The 16,178-nt window shown below is 37.5% G+C and overlaps 1 protein-coding gene across 1 annotated transcript in view; it reads right to left on the minus strand.

Annotated features, from left to right (window-relative positions):
- The window catches only part of LOC139695781 (lutropin-choriogonadotropic hormone receptor-like), a 484,244-nt gene that overhangs the window by 99,163 nt on the left and 368,903 nt on the right, over window positions 1–16,178 (minus strand). Inside the window, exon 8 of the mRNA XM_071594568.1 lies at window positions 9,159–9,233. Coding sequence (XP_071450669.1) covers window positions 9,159–9,233 — 75 coding nt within the window. The remainder of the gene's footprint in view (window positions 1–9,158; window positions 9,234–16,178) is intronic.

Here is a 16,178-nt window from a genome sequence, read left to right on the forward strand (position 1 = left end):
AGAGAAACATCATTACACTTCGGACGATGAGGTAAAGACAGCTGTCAAGTCCTGGTTTCGAGAAAAGTCGGATGAGTTTTTCAGTGACGGAACGAAAAAACTTGTTACACATTGGGATAAATGTATTAGCCCTAACGATGACTATGTTGAAAAATAAATATATGTTTTTGAAACTTAAAAATTGTACTTTAATGTACTTTTTTCCCGACCATGCTATTTGTTTTTGTTTGTGGTCTACAAGCATGTGTGCATTACTTTTCAGCCAACCCCCGTACTTCTTTCACATACTCCCTGGAATCCTACCAGCACTCCAACGACTAGTAGTTTTGGCCGTGCAATCACTCCGCTCCGTTATTCCCCTCCAATAAGTATTACTGTGTCCGTCGAATATTACCTTCAAAATTCGATTCTACCCCCATCTTTCTGCACCGTTAAAAATGCTTTTCCGACTCAATTCAACTTCCCCTTCTCAAGATTGGCACATTATTATGATTTACAGGTGGTATTTCAATGCCATGCATCACATTCTACTTCATACACTCTCTCTACTCTATGGCATTTTGAACGCGAATACCCTTTCACTACTTGGGGTGGAATATTTCAAAACACTAAACCAGGTTCATAAAACAATTACACGGGGGAATAAAAACTGCAGCAACGAATGTTCATCTACAATAAATCATTTGCTGTAAATGCTTGCCGCGAGTGGAAAAAATCAGTCCAGCCTTGAGGGAAGCTCATTCAGTTACATCACTTAAAATAACCTTACATAAGACACTTAAAATCACAGCAGAATTGCAATTAAAACGCCTCATACCGCATTAGTCAGAAATATCCACTTCATCTTACTGTCAAAATATCACTTCTGGTGATGGATTACAGTTAAAAAGTATATGTTGGTCATTATTGACGTGTTCAACTTCACTTAACCCTATGATATGCCATATTGTTTTAAATTTTAATTTAATCGTACTGTAGTAATATTTTTCGTTTCGTTTTTTTCTTTAACACTTCTTACTTCTGCATTATTAATCTGCAATTTTATTTTAACAATTTTACCACTTGTGTATATTTACAGGAAATCAGTTCTTCTGTTTTTTCTCTTAATTTTCATTTGTTGCTTTATTTTAAATTAATTTTTAATTTTGTTGGCATTATTTTTAATTTAGTAAATTACTACATTAGTTTTATCTATTTGTTGTTTTTTTCGCAGGATTTTCACCCTCCCCTTCCTGCATTCCGTGTTTTCCAGCTGTGGGTTTTTTCATCAAGAATTAAAGCCTCATTCCTTACGTTTTCCCACAACCGTGCATATCTTTCTACACTCTTTGTAATCATGCATGTATCAATTTTAAATCAAATTTCCTTATCTAGTTCTTTTTTACATTATTTAGCGCTCAAATGTAATTATATTTTTATTGAATGCATTTGACGATGGTTTTGATGGAAGAAGGGCACGAGGGAAGGCCAGAAGGGTTTAGACCGGCACAGTCTCTCAATCTCGACCGAATAAAGCCAACTTATTATTATTATTGTTTTTCCAACAATAAAAAAAACACGGAAGTGTCTACGTCACGTGAAAGTTTTTACTTTATGGTATATCAATAAAAAATCAATCTTTGAAATTAACTGAGCTTTCACACAACTAATAGTTGTCACTGTAATCTCTGAAGTGAGCGCCCGAGTTTTATTTTTATACTATTTTAATTAACTATTCATTACAAAGAAATTTAACAAAATTGCGTACATTCCAACTCGTCGTCCCACCAGACATGTTGGTATTATTATTACTAACCAAAGCCTCTCTAAGACATGCAAAATTTCTAAACTCGAGACATAAAATCAACTAGGTTTTGTCGCTACAGGCGCTACCTTAGCTCCGGAACAACTGTTCTTCCTGCTTTTAGGTATTCCCAACGCCACATATAAACCAATCAACTTCTTTCATCCATTGAAGTGTGTGTAGTGTTCCCATTTTACATTGGCCACTCCATTGCCCGTTTAACAGTCAGATGTAACGGAATAAATAATACCAACATGGTCTTCATTCGTCATAGAAGATAACATACGTCCATCATGTAAATTACAAGAATTAATGACAAACGAGTTCCTTCCAGCCCTCTCCCCAGGAGGCGCATATGCTTCACTCACAGTTTCTAAATGATCTTCCCTCAAAATGTTTGCTCAGTTATCTTATATGTACTATGATCCTCTCCTCTTGTTCCTCCCGCCCACATCTTTGTAGAGCGTGAGGCTATTCAAGCATTCGGCCGTTCTTGGCTTCCCAAACACTTGAGCTCCATCCACTGCATTAAACACATTCCTTTGGCGCCCTCTTCCCATTCCTACCCCGGATTATTATCTGCACTCCAATGTCGGAAAACAACCTCCACCCAACCGCCCTTCAAACCGTTCCCCTCACATTCTCTGCCCCATTCTCCTCTCTTCCTCGCCACATTCATCCATATTCTTCCGCGGGAATGGTTGGTTTGACCGCACAAATATTTTCAAATAAACCTATCCTTCATTGCATATTAGCATGTGTAAATTACGAAATTTCAGCCATTGACTTAGATTATATTATGTGTGCTAACATTTGTGTATCTGCTGCCTTAGAATAACCAGCTGGTAACTCAATGGAACGGCCGAGGAAGATTATCTAATGCGCTTTTCGTTTTCCTTTAAAAAACAGCTGAGGAAGATTATCTAATGCGCTTTTCGTTTTCCTTTAAAAAAGCTTACTGACTGAACCTTTTCTTAACTTAGAGATTTTCACAGCACATCTCGCAACTAACTTTCCCAAGATATGTTTTTTACGTTGCTATCACAAAATTTCCCTTTTATTCCTCAAAATTCATTATTAATGCCACCCGCCAATATATTAATAATGCACACCCGCCAATTTTGTGTCTGAATGTTCCATTTATCAATATATTTGATTGGTGATGTGTATTAATGGTCTTCACTACAATCAACAGGAAAAATAAATTCTAGAATAAAAATAAAAAAATACATATAAAAAGTGTATTGTTGCATTGGAAGAAACCTATGGTCCTACTCAACAATTAAATGAATCCATGGGTGTGAACCTCGGGTCAAAATCCATAGTGGCACATGCCGTACAGCGACAAGGTACAACGACAGCGAAAAGATATGCATTAAATGAAACGGCATACTTACCATAATGCTTTCTGAGCCACGCTCCGTTTTCAGGAGAAAGATACACAAAATACATATATTCATGCACATACTATTCGTATATGAGTATATAAGGGCGTGTTTACGTGGTCTGTGCAATAAATACGCGAACTTGTGCAATCCGGCAGCCATGACGCAGGCTATAGCCCTGCCCACTAGTGGCGCTAGTTGCCTGAGATCCAATGAGCCATCTGTGCTTGGCGGATCGTCGAGCTGTGCGTATGGTGCCAGTTATTTCAGTTTCTGTTGTCCTTTTATTTTACTGTTCGTTGAAAATAAAAATTGAAGAAATCACAGAGCAACGAATCAACATCAAGTTTTTGGTGAAGTGCAGTAAAAGTATCAAGAAATTACTGAAATGTTGACAGCTATTTACGGTAATAATGCTCTGAAGAAAAGATACGTTTTCAAGTGGATTAAGCATTTAAAAGATGAAAGAAAGACAAGACGCCACGGACTAGAGTAAATTTTGCAAAATAAAGTTTTTATGGCCTCAGTTCACGTATTTATTGGACAGACCTCGTACATTGGTAGAGGCCGACTACTGGATAAAGACAAGATTCATACGGAACCTGTAAAATAGGAGTATTTCACAACCCTCAGGCCCTTCTAAGGGTCTTTGAATCATTCAAAACGAAATATTATCTATATTAAAGAAATTTGCATTTCCCATACTTTTTATATTTCTGCATACCGTCAAAAATAATAATTTAATAACCAATTAAGTAAGCTACCGCATCCTTAAGTTCATATGGCTCAAGTGATTAAAATAATTGAGAGCCAACCCAAGCACTGAGTGGAATATTATGATCAGGGAGACGAAGACACCCACTGGTGCATTTTAATTCAGGGATGTTACCGTCGAACTTACGAAAAACAATTGCTTCCACCTCCCCCAGAAATATCACCTCTTGTGCCACTCGCCTTCTTCCGCCTTCCATCTCCTTTGAATCAATCTCGAAGTTTCTTTTTTATTTTGAGATCGACCCTTTTGTTTTAAGATCCATCGAGGTGAGATTTTTTCTCCTCGCTCCCGCCAACTCTCATTCCACTCAGCTCTCTCTCTCTCTCTCCTTTTTTTGCGTGGGGCCCTTCTCGGAAGAGAGGGGAGGAAAGTGAAAGGCGGGGATCGGCGAGTTGGTAGAAAGGGGCCAAATATTTTCCTCGGGGTTTTCCTCCTGCTCAGGAATGGAGGTCGTTAGAGGAGGTGCCATTTGTGACGCTCCGTTTCCACTTCGTGCGCTCCAATGCGATACGCTTGCGATTCAGAGCATCCAATGGGAACGTGTGATGACGAGCAAATTGAAATACGCAAACCCAAAGCATTCATCGCTTACTTATCTGCCCAGATCAAGGTAAGCTTCGTGGTAGAATAAATTGCAGAAAATGACGATTATGTGAATATCTACTACACTATCTAAAAGTCGACCAAATGAAGAATCAACAGACGTATTATGACCTAAGGCGTGCGGGTAAATCAACATATTCATTTCTGAACTCACAAAATGATATTACGAAGTCATGCTTTGATGAGAAAGTTTTCTATTTTATCATCGCTTTTGGCTTTATTTCTGCCTATTGCAAGATGCTGCCCCAGTCTAAAAAAGGGACACGTAGCCAATGGCTCCAAACGCTGACGAAAAAGGATTCCTTCCCTTCGTGACGGCGACTGGTCGATCGTGGTCTTTGCAGAGATGTGTCCACACCCGCACCCATTTCCCCGCCTGCCTTTAACCATTGCTGTCTCCTTTGCTTTCTTCATTATACGCATAATCCTATAGAGTCTATCGGCATTAACTTTGTTTACTATCATTAATGTAGTATTTTTAAGTAGGCTTCAATTTCATTTCAAATTATTGCAATTTGAGTTAAAGTAGGAATTTGAACTAAAATTGAGATTTTATATTCCTTATGATATTTCATCAAAAGTAAATTTTAAGTCAATGTTTATACGAGTTTTTGATCTTGTGAAATCATAAAATGCGATTCAATTCAGTATCTAGCCGTCTCATATCTAAACTCTTTGGGATAGGAAGGTTTTATTTTGTTTGTTAGACGCCAGAGTCAAGGCATAGCTAGTGCCGTTTTCAAATTACCATACTCATTCATCGAATACAAAACCCAAAGTCGAACTCAAAATTTCAAAGTTTCTTTGGAAAAGAGAATCCATATACTGCAATATATTTTACAAGCGAGGTATCTTGTGCATCCGAGAGCAATCTTTGTTGAAGGGAGTCACGAATTTGAAATTTATATGAGGCACGTAGGCATTGCTTTCAAAGTACGACAGATTAAAGATAGCTACGATCCCCTTTACACAATAAAGGGCATTTCAGGTCATGGTTTGTGGGTATTGGGGAGCGTAAGCATATATTTGGCATAATTCAGAATAGAGCTCACGCAAAAAAGACCTTTGTTTATAAATATTGATTATATATGTTTGAAAATTGAATTTAGATTGACTTAATTGATTCTTTGAACTTCATAACGCGAGACATCAGTGAGTATTACCAGTATTTTTTATTCTTTATTCTAAGCCGCAGAGAAATTCTTCTCATGCCTTCTTCTAAAGTAACAAACACGACTGATAATTTAGACATCAAACAACTATAAATTTTATGACCTAAGGAAGTGTCAGCATGAAGGGGATATGGGGGAAATAGGATGGTAGCGCCTATAAGCCCCGAAGAGAACAGGTAAGACTTGGAGATTGCATAAAGGACCCGATTCGTAGTACGACTCGAACGCACCAATTGAGGCATGACGTAGATAGACTTGCATTTGGGAGTAATTACACCTATGAATATTTATATTTATTTATAAATGGATAATTATGCATCAAAGGATGGTGGCAAAGCACACCCTGGTGGCGATATGTGGGGTAATATGTGGACGAAGATGAGCAATACGGAGAATTAGATACACCTTTTTTCTTTCATAATGTAGAAATTCTATTAAGGAAAACAGGTAGGTTGACCATGTTTTTGGTAATGGACATTAGAGGCGTGATAAAGATGAGGAAGGGTACCATAAGGCGTCAAATCCATTCATCAAGGGTATAAGACTATCGTAAATAGATTACCTTGGGAAGGAAAGGACCTCGCGAGTTGTGTTCTCTCAATTTCACCGTTGGGCACAAAAATTAATGGCAATTATAATTCAATTCATTCCAGTTGACCACTCTCCCGCGGTCATCTTGATACGAGTTACGTAGTCTCAGGCACAATATGGTGGAATTGGAACATATCATTAGCCAAACATGCAGTTGAACTTTTCTTCTTTTCCAGTGTTAATCAATATATTATCGACCAGGTTTTAAGGTGCTATATCATATTCACCTCTGTAAGATGATGTGGTGGCTCGCAACGTGATCGGTAATAAATTTTAAATAAGTGATCAAATGAAACTATTTGGAAAAAAATTGTCGTATTCAGAACCATAGCATTGCCCAACACACCAGTCACACATTGAAATTAAAGTTTATCTGGCTATTATGCACATAAATGGTATCATTACCCTCCGAGAAACGATTTGTGAGTGCGGTATGATATTTGGTGGCAGAAATTGAAGAATTTAATGCCATATCTTACCGCGCTACCTGGAGTGTATAAGGGTGCAGTGAAGCTTATTTCGACCCGGTTACGCTTTCGATAGCATTTTTATCTCACAACAGAGGATTTTAAAAACAGAGAATATAACTCAGATGATTGCTTGGGTACAGAATTAGGTGTTTCGGCTTAAAGTTTTGTGAATTCAAAACATCCGATTCATGGAAGCTGGCTTCAGAGAATACAATGGAAACTACGCTTACCGTTTTCCTTTAAATTTGTCCCTCACTCTAACCGATTTGAATGCCTATAAAGGAGATTAGGGGAAAAATGTGATCCTGAAACCTCGGGCTTTGCCAACCTCAGAGGAGAATTGGTTGTATTTGAAAAAGGATCATATACGCAGTGCATAAGCATATAACGCTCCTAATTCCATCCCTGATCTGTCATCAATACATTTCTTTGCAATTGAACGGGGATTTTTAAACGGATGCCGGAGGCTTTATTTTTGAGCCTTGGATTTTAAATTGTGTTGGAACGCTGAGAGGTATCTCAGGACTTAAGTATATCTGCACCACAAGACGCTATTCTCTGGCAAGAGGAGCGTGCGATGCTCAATGGAGCTTCAATAAGCTTCCCAAACGGTGGAGGCCCTGTGCTTGTGGACGCTGGAAATCACAATGTAGTTCATCAATGTGAATGTGATGAAAAAACAAATACAAAATTTTAACATTATTTCACGGCATCATTTATAGCATTCAATTAATAAGATAGCAAATTGAAAATTTCCGTTTTTGCCTAGTTCAGTATTTGCAGTTCCCCCCTGATCATCACATTCATTTCCTCTCTTAAAATATATGATTTGTTATATACATGGAAATATTTTGCAGACGAGTTATAAAATAAATTACGGCGATGTAGCAACACAAAATTTGTTAGAAGTACTCATTTTAGTAATGATTAAATACATATGTTTCATTAATTTTCATTGAACTCTACAATATATATAAATCAATTGCCATATTAGGCGATGTGTTAAGTTTCTCATTGTATAGTTATTGAATGTATGCAGGTGCGTACTTTTCAAAGGATGAGTCTATATATTCGGGCAAAATATAACATCATATTAGCATATTAAAATCCAGAAAAATTATTCACATAGACATACAACACTAATTCGTTGCAGGTTGCGGGAACATGAACTTCCATACACGAGGTCTGTTCAATAAATATACGAACTGAGGCCATACTAAACTTAATTTTGCAAAATTGAGTCTACATCGATTTTGTCCCCCTGTTCAAAGTACTCTCCATTCGTTGCTATGCACTCATTTCTTCTTATATTCTACTTTTTAAAGCACCCTTGGAAGCCCTCGGGAGTTAGACTTTTTAGTTTCCTCGTCGCTTATTGCTTTATTGCGTCCAAATCTTCTCAGTGATGTCCCCTAATCACATTTTTGCATTTTGGGAATAGGAAAAACACGCAGGGGGCGAGATCTGGCGAATAAGGAGGATGGTCAAGGACGGTGATTGAATTTGTTATATTACCTGGCGGACAATCAATGTTGAATGTGCAGGTGCATTGTCATCGCGAAGGATCCATCCATCGCCTTGAGTCAAATTTGGTCGCACACGACGCACGTGATAACTTAAACTCTTGAGAATTGAACTGTAAGATAGAACTCAGCACTTACGGTAAGGAAAAGGGACCGCACACGATCTATGTTATCGTCAACACAGGTGGTTGCAGGTTGTCCCGGCCTTGCATCATCCGTGGCGTCTTGTCGACCATCTTTAAAACGCTTAATCCACTTGAAAACGGATGTTTTCTTCATAGATTCGTCACCGTAAACAGCTGTCAACATTTCAGTACTTTCTTTAAGACTTTTACCGCACTTCACCAAAAACTTCTTGTTGATTTGTTGCTCCGTGATTTCGCCAATTTCCATTTCCGACCGACAGTAAAAACAAGGACAAGAGAATCTAACATAACTGGCACCATACGCACAGCTCAACGATCCGCCAAGCACAGACGGCTCATTGGATATCTGGCAACTAGTGGGCGAGGCTATAGTCCGCGTTATGGCGGCCAGATTGCACGAGTTCGCGTATTCATCGTAAGTGCTACGTTCTTCGGCTGGAAACTATCAAATTTAATTTTAATCCGACTCGGAGAAATGAATATCGTAGAGCCTGGCCTCACATGTAGAAATATTCCGCTACAGATATCGTAAATGTATTCTGTAATACCAACATTTTATAGGGCATTAAACCAAAACCACCCAAACAAAAAAATGGGAGAACATATATTCAAAAACAAATATCGAAAAATCGTTATTTGTTTTCAACTGCCAGGACATGCCAAAAAGTTGGAAAATCATAAAATTGAAGATATTAAAAGGGCATACTTACAAGTCCCGTAAACTCTGAAGTCCTACAAAGCCACTTGGACCAATGGTGCACAATCTCCTGTTTCCTTTGAGGCTCCTGGAACAACACAAATTTGAAAAGGTCGATCAAAGAGAAAATATTTCAAATTAATCGAGCAAATGCCTTTCCAAAGAAGAGGAACTATTTAATAGAGCGAAACAAATGGAAAGACAGCAGAATTTAATTCCACAAACCTAGAGGCTATAACTATCAACGACTATGCCTTAAAATACATATTATTTCAACTTGTAATGGGGTACCTTAATGAGAGCAATAAAATATATTAAAAACGATCAAATGATTGCTATCCAATTTACTTCAAAATCATTATTACTGCTAAAACATACTATTAGTACAAGAAATACACATAATAAATAATCAACATTTTGATTTTGTAAGTTTTCCAGTATTATGACATATTTGGATATTACTATTTGGTAGAGTAGCCTTTTTAGGTAGTTTTAGTATGGACACACTAAGCACGTCTAAACATCTTAGCCTTCCTTAGTCAACAATTAACTCTTCAATCACACATTCTACTTCCGTCCATTCAACCCGTTTTGCCTTAGATAAATATAAAAAAAATATTATTCTAACCTTTCTCCGTGAATCAGTGCCCCCCTACGGTTTTGAAAAAGTAAAATGTATGTAATTACCACTATTGAGATGCTGTGTTTCATTCAAACCGTAGGGGGGCACTGATTCACGGAGAGAGGTTAGAAAAATATTTATTTTTTCGATTGAATCTGTAATTTTGAATAATGAGATGGCTAGACCGTTAATAATTTCTACCCTGATGAGCAGTGGTTTTCATGGTAACCTTTTCATTCCCCCACACCGATTGTCTGACACTCTCCACGCGACGTGTACAGTTAAGTTCAACAGTCCCTCACCAATCAAAATGCTCCATGTTCTTCTTTCTTGCCTTCTTTAGATTTTTTCCAACAGCCACTCTCTCCTGCCCCACTATGCCTATTACTTCTACTTTTTCGTTGGTTTCCTTTACCGCCCATTCCATCGTTTCCACCCTTCTCCACACTCATATTTCAAAAGCTTCCAGTCTACGCTTATAATCTGGCTTCGAGGACCAGGTTTCAAAGCCTTAAAAATCACGCTGTAGTATATATACCAAGGCTTTCATTAGTCTATTCTTAACTAGCCTCAAAGCGATCCGTTGTCTTATCCTTGACAAAGCTTTTTTGTCTATCGCAATTGCATGGTGATTATTTTATCCTGCTGGGAAAAATTATTAAAAGGTCACTGCAATATCACTTATTCAAACGACCCCACTCAATGCTATCGGCAGAGAATTCCACAATGCACACGTGTTTACTGTGGTGTAAACAGATCGAGTAAGCATCACGGATTATAATGGAGACTTTAAAAGCACTGACCATTTAATCCCGCAGAAATGAAACACAGCATCTCCATAATGGTAATTACATACATTTTATTTTTGCGATACCGTAGGGGGGCACTGATTCACGGAGAAAGGTTAGAATAATATTTATTTTTTCGATTGAATCAGTAATTTATAATACCGAGATGACGAGACCGTTTATAAATTCTGCCCTGATAAGTAGTAGTTTTAAGGGTAGGCAACCGAGAGCTAAGGTCGTTTGCGTCATTAGGGATGGATGGGAAAGGAGGAAGGGTGGAGAGAAACCCGGCGTTGGCATTAGCTACTCTTATCGAAAGGCACCAAGGGGATCGCCGTTTTAACGTCCCATCCGACGGACGTCGCACTCACTCAAAGTGATCTCCACGAAGTACCTCAAGCAGGGATCGGGATACCACTGAAAAATATTCGTTGTCCCCAGGATTTGAACCAGGGCCAGGGCTCTCGATGTGAGGATGGGGAATCCGTTAGCCGCCGCACGATCCCAATGCTCTTGTAATTAGTGTAAAGCGAGGATCAAAATTGATGCGGTGGATAACGTACTAGCTCACCACCGGTCCGGGTTCGAATCCTGGAAACGATAGATATTTCGCAGATATGGACGCCGGGTTTATCTCCACCCTTCCTTTAAAATCCATCCCTAATGGCGCGAATGACCTCAGCTGCCAGTCACTTCCCTTAAAAATACTACTATGAGTGTGAAGTGCTACATATATTTAAAAAATCTCAAGATCTTAAAAAAATATTAAATATTAGGGTTTATTCAAGTAGTTTTAGAAACTTTCAAACCGGCGGTAGATCTAAATATTTACTCGGATAATTGAAACGAGAGGAAGAAAGCTAATAAATCTCAGGCCCGGGTAATAGTTTACCCGGAGGTATATACGTATAAAAGAAATTAGTGGATGTTTTAACTGTGAATAACAAAGTAACAGGCATGGATTGAATGATGCCATTAGAGTGATAGTATTCTTCCAAGCCAAAATATTTTTTAATTCCTTAATAACTTCAGTATCAATGATGATGGTCTTCTTCCCTTATTTAAATTTTGGTATATTTAAAGCCATGAAATCTTCTGACTAGAAGAGTTCTTACGAAGTTCGCAAACGTAAGTCTTCTCCGTTCCAAAATTTGAAATAGCATAATCGCCCTACGCCTTTCTCCTTATTTTTACATTTTTTCTGTAAAATAACTTTGAAAAAAATAGCATGGCTTTCAATCAGACTATAAATTTATTTTTAAAAGTAAATTTCATTAACCAATCTAAAAGTATCCTAAGAAATTGACTCATATGAACGTTATCTTCTTAAATGTTGCGAAAAAATAATTATTTGCGTCATGGTAAATAGATTTAGTGGCCATACTAGAGGAAATATAACGATTCCCCTATGTTGATGTTTATGGCATATCGTTTATTGGATTAATCAATACTTTCTATATTTGTGAAAAGTAGCTATCTATCAATTAATTTATTAATACATTTACCTACTTTATTCGGGCAAGTTTGACACTACATAGCTCTTCTTCCACCTAACCTTTACACATTACAATGACGAAAATTATATCCACCTTTTACGATACCAAAAATGTGGGCTACGCAAACTCGCGTTTATGGGCTGCAATTACCGAAGCTTAGAAGTTTAATTTTTTTGCGGCATCACCTTTCTCCATTTTTAAGCTCCTCACAAGTCCAGATGGTATTATAGATAATCTACCGGTTTAGGTTGGTTTTGTACGGAAAAAACCACCAGAAAATTATCTCTCTTAACAAAGCACAACCCAACATCCTACTATACAGCAAGCCACTCTTTATCTCCGTGTACTTCCTTCCTCCCTTCATTCCGTCCAACATCCCTATCTTATACCTCGTTAACCTGATAATCTCCCCTTGAACACAGTCTTAAACATCCCACTGCCAGTCAATGTGCTTTGAATACATTTTTACTGCCACTTTATAATTTCTCCCAACAATCCCCTCTCCTCCCCCACTATACCTAGCACTCTCTCATTTGTTTTCTTCTCTGTCCATTTCCCCTTCTCCATTACTCTCCACACCCACATTTCAAAATCCTCCAGTCTACGTCTATCCTCCTGCGTCAATGACCACGTTTCCGCGCCGTACATAGCTACGCTCCATATCAAAGTTTTTACGAGTCTTTTCTTAACATCCTTACTCAACGTCCCTGTCATCAACTCCCTCCTCCTTGTGAGCCTCTTTGCCGGACGCAATTCTTCTCCTTACGTCCCTACTACTTTGACCGTGTTGGTCCAAAACACTACCGAGATACGTAAACTGTTCTACCTGCTCTCGTTTTTGCCCTACAATTTTAATGTTTAGCTAAGCCTTTTTCTTTCTAGAAAATCGCATAACCTTTGTTTTATTAATATTGATTCTCATCCCATACCTGTCGCACTGAATTTTCAATTCACTCAGCAATGCTTGCAACCCCTTGGCTGACTGGCAAACTAAAGCTTGGTCATCGGCAAACCTAACTTATTTTACGAATTCCCCGCCCACTTTCATTCCTACCTCCAGTTCTTCCCATGCCTCTTTAATCATTTCCCCTGCATACAGGTTGAACCGCAACGGTAATTCAACACTTTTTGACCCCCAGCAAAACACAACGTCCTACTCTACATCAGGTCCCTCTTCATCTCTGAGTACTTTCTTCCTCCCTTCATCCCGTCCAACATCCCTATCCTGTATATTAAGAGAAATAGCTTTGTTGAAATGAAACTAAAGTTGGTGAATTACCAAAATAAAGTTTGATGAATTACCTCATGCGCACACAGTGGACATGGGGGAGGAGGTATGAGTTACAGTACATCAATGGGAATGAAATTGGAATTAATAATTTTGAATATGAACGTTAGTAATTGCCATTAAACGTTTACTTCTATATTTATAATTTATTTGAATAATATTCAGAGCGATTTACAATAAAATAAATCAACAAAACAATAGATCAATACTATTTCGATACAAGAACTCCGCTGAACACAAGCAAGGCTCTCGGTTCTCTTGGTCAGCCCATTGAAGGTGGAGGTAATTTACAATGAACCATATACATGATAAAAAATGGAAACTAAAGAGGCTTGAACCAGGAAATAAGGGTTTTTTACAACTATTCTGTAACATAATTGAACTCGATCGCTTTTCAATGTGGCAATGGCCATGTGCAGTAGGTATTAAGTGGAGCCGTTAAAACTTTTCCTACGGTGATGTAACTGAAGTCCAGCATGAAGATGGGTTTCAATGTATTTATTTAATTCAAATGTACAATGGGCCACATATATTAATTCCTTCTGGGAAAGACGTTTCCCGTGAAATGCAATCCTCTACCGCGAAAAATAGCTTCTAAAAGCAATTAAGAGTGATCAGAATAATTTAACGAAGTGCCTCTGGGTTGATGATCCACTCGCAAAGATTCACACCGTTTCAATTCCTAAATATTTCATTTAATCAAAAAGAACTTTTTTCTTTACCACGCAGAAATATCAAAGAATGATTTTATAGCCCTAGAACTGATTATTTTTCTCTCTTAACTGGGGGGGGGGGGGTGGCCTAATGCATGATTGCATTTAAAGCTCTTGGCTAGAATTTAATTTTCAACCTTATTATAAAATTATACTCTACAATGAATTCTGCTGAATTAAAGTAACGATTAGCTGTAAATGAATTAAAAAATGCTACAGTGGACAATAACTCTACTAATATTGAATGATGAATTCATTCTTTAGAGATAATTAGTGCAGAAAGTACCTGATATGAACATTAAATTCAACTTTACCCAAACATTCTGTAAAGAAGATAATAAAAACTGTCTCTTAAAAATAATGCTTAGCAGAAAAGGAATTATAAATAAATTTTGGGCTAAAGAAGAAGCAGGCAATTGCTCTATCTAGTCATTTTAAGATGATTTAGGTATTTTAACTCCTTTTTTAGGCAAACATTATCCTCGTACAACTGAGAAAACATGCACAAAATATTTGAAAAATCATTGCTGTGTTTTATTTCTTAATGTTTTAATGTTCAAAATATTCCCTTACTTGTTTCTTAGACATTTAAGCTCTATCCAGTAATAAATCAGTTTTTTGAAGGGTCACTTTCGTCGTCATCCACCAATATCAGACTTTAATGTTAGTTGCAAACCTGACTAATATTTAACATTTACAGATACCTTAAAAAAGACGACTTCTAACGCAGAAACTTCAATTCATTCGGATTTTATAGCTTCCTAAGCGTATAGAAACACTATGCCGTAGGATTGATATTGTTAATACAATAAATAGCATTGCAACTTTAACAAGGTTACCGCGCAAAACTGGAGAACAATGAAATCATTCTTAGTGCTTCCTTCCGATGAAATACAAGAGCAATTGTGATTACCGCTAATATTGCTGTGCAAATGTATGGCAGATGGTGGTTAAATGAAAGATATACAGGCATAATTAATCTTCCAATTACCAATATACACGCACCATTAATGGTAAAGCGTAGCGTGAGAGCATTACGATGTAAATTTCATTGCGTGCGGAAGCGTGCCGTTTAATTAACCGGCGACTGTGTAACATTGACATAACCAATTTCCATTAGAAAATCCACCCGTTACATTTGTTATTATTTCGGAAAATGTGGCAAAAGAACGACGAAATAATTCAATACCATGCCTATCGTTGAAATTAACTATGAAAACCGTCAAACAACATGTAAATTATGCAATCGAAAATTTTTCACTTCCAGAATATGGCGATAATAGCGCTAAAATGAAGTTGAGCATATCGCAATTGCCGGTGTTGTATCCGTGGCTCCGTATTCAAAGTTCAGAAAATCAAAGAAGGGAAAAATGAGTAATATGATGGAGCATGGTAGTATCCACACCTAAGCTCGTTTCTATCCTACTAGAGCGTGAACGAATGTGACACCGACCTCCATAACAATTTATTTCATTAAAATTTAACAAACTTACGGAATAAACCGCCTTCTTAGTGACTCAAATCTCCTTGATAAGCGTGATAAATACTGAGGAATGCGCAATTGGCTACATATAAGGAGAAATCTAAGACTTGTTGTAGATGATGACTCACCGTTTTAGTCGAAATTTAATCTATTTAAAGAAAGCTGATATTTTAACGAATAGTCAAGTTAACTTCATTGCTATAGTTTAATCAATGGCTACGTTATATTTTTAAGCAGTTAAACTGACTTTTTGTAGCTGTAATTGCTCGTATACATTTTTGCGCGGTTTTAACAATTCGCCATTAATACGTGGGTTGGTTGAAAACTAATGCACACATTCTTGTAGAATACAAACAAGGTGACCTTCAGAAGCACTCCTTGTGGTATGTGGAATTAACATTCTTCATCAACACGCATGCGCAGGTTTGGGGTCTCAATGAGAAAAAAATACGGATAATTTAGCAATGCAAGAGATGCCAAATACAACTCTCTTTAATATTTGATCTTGAAAATTTCCCCATCATTATTTCTTTATAGCAATTTTGTATAATGCAGTCCGCGTGCAGTAAATGATTAACGTATAACGTGTTATTTTTAATGGGTAAGATAACATTCCTTACACAATTGAACATTTCTCCATAGT

The sequence above is a fragment of the Hetaerina americana genome, unplaced genomic scaffold, assembly GCF_022747635.1.
Source record: "Hetaerina americana unplaced genomic scaffold, ioHetAmer1.1.p SCAF_63, whole genome shotgun sequence".
NCBI lineage: Eukaryota > Metazoa > Arthropoda > Insecta > Odonata > Calopterygidae > Hetaerina > Hetaerina americana.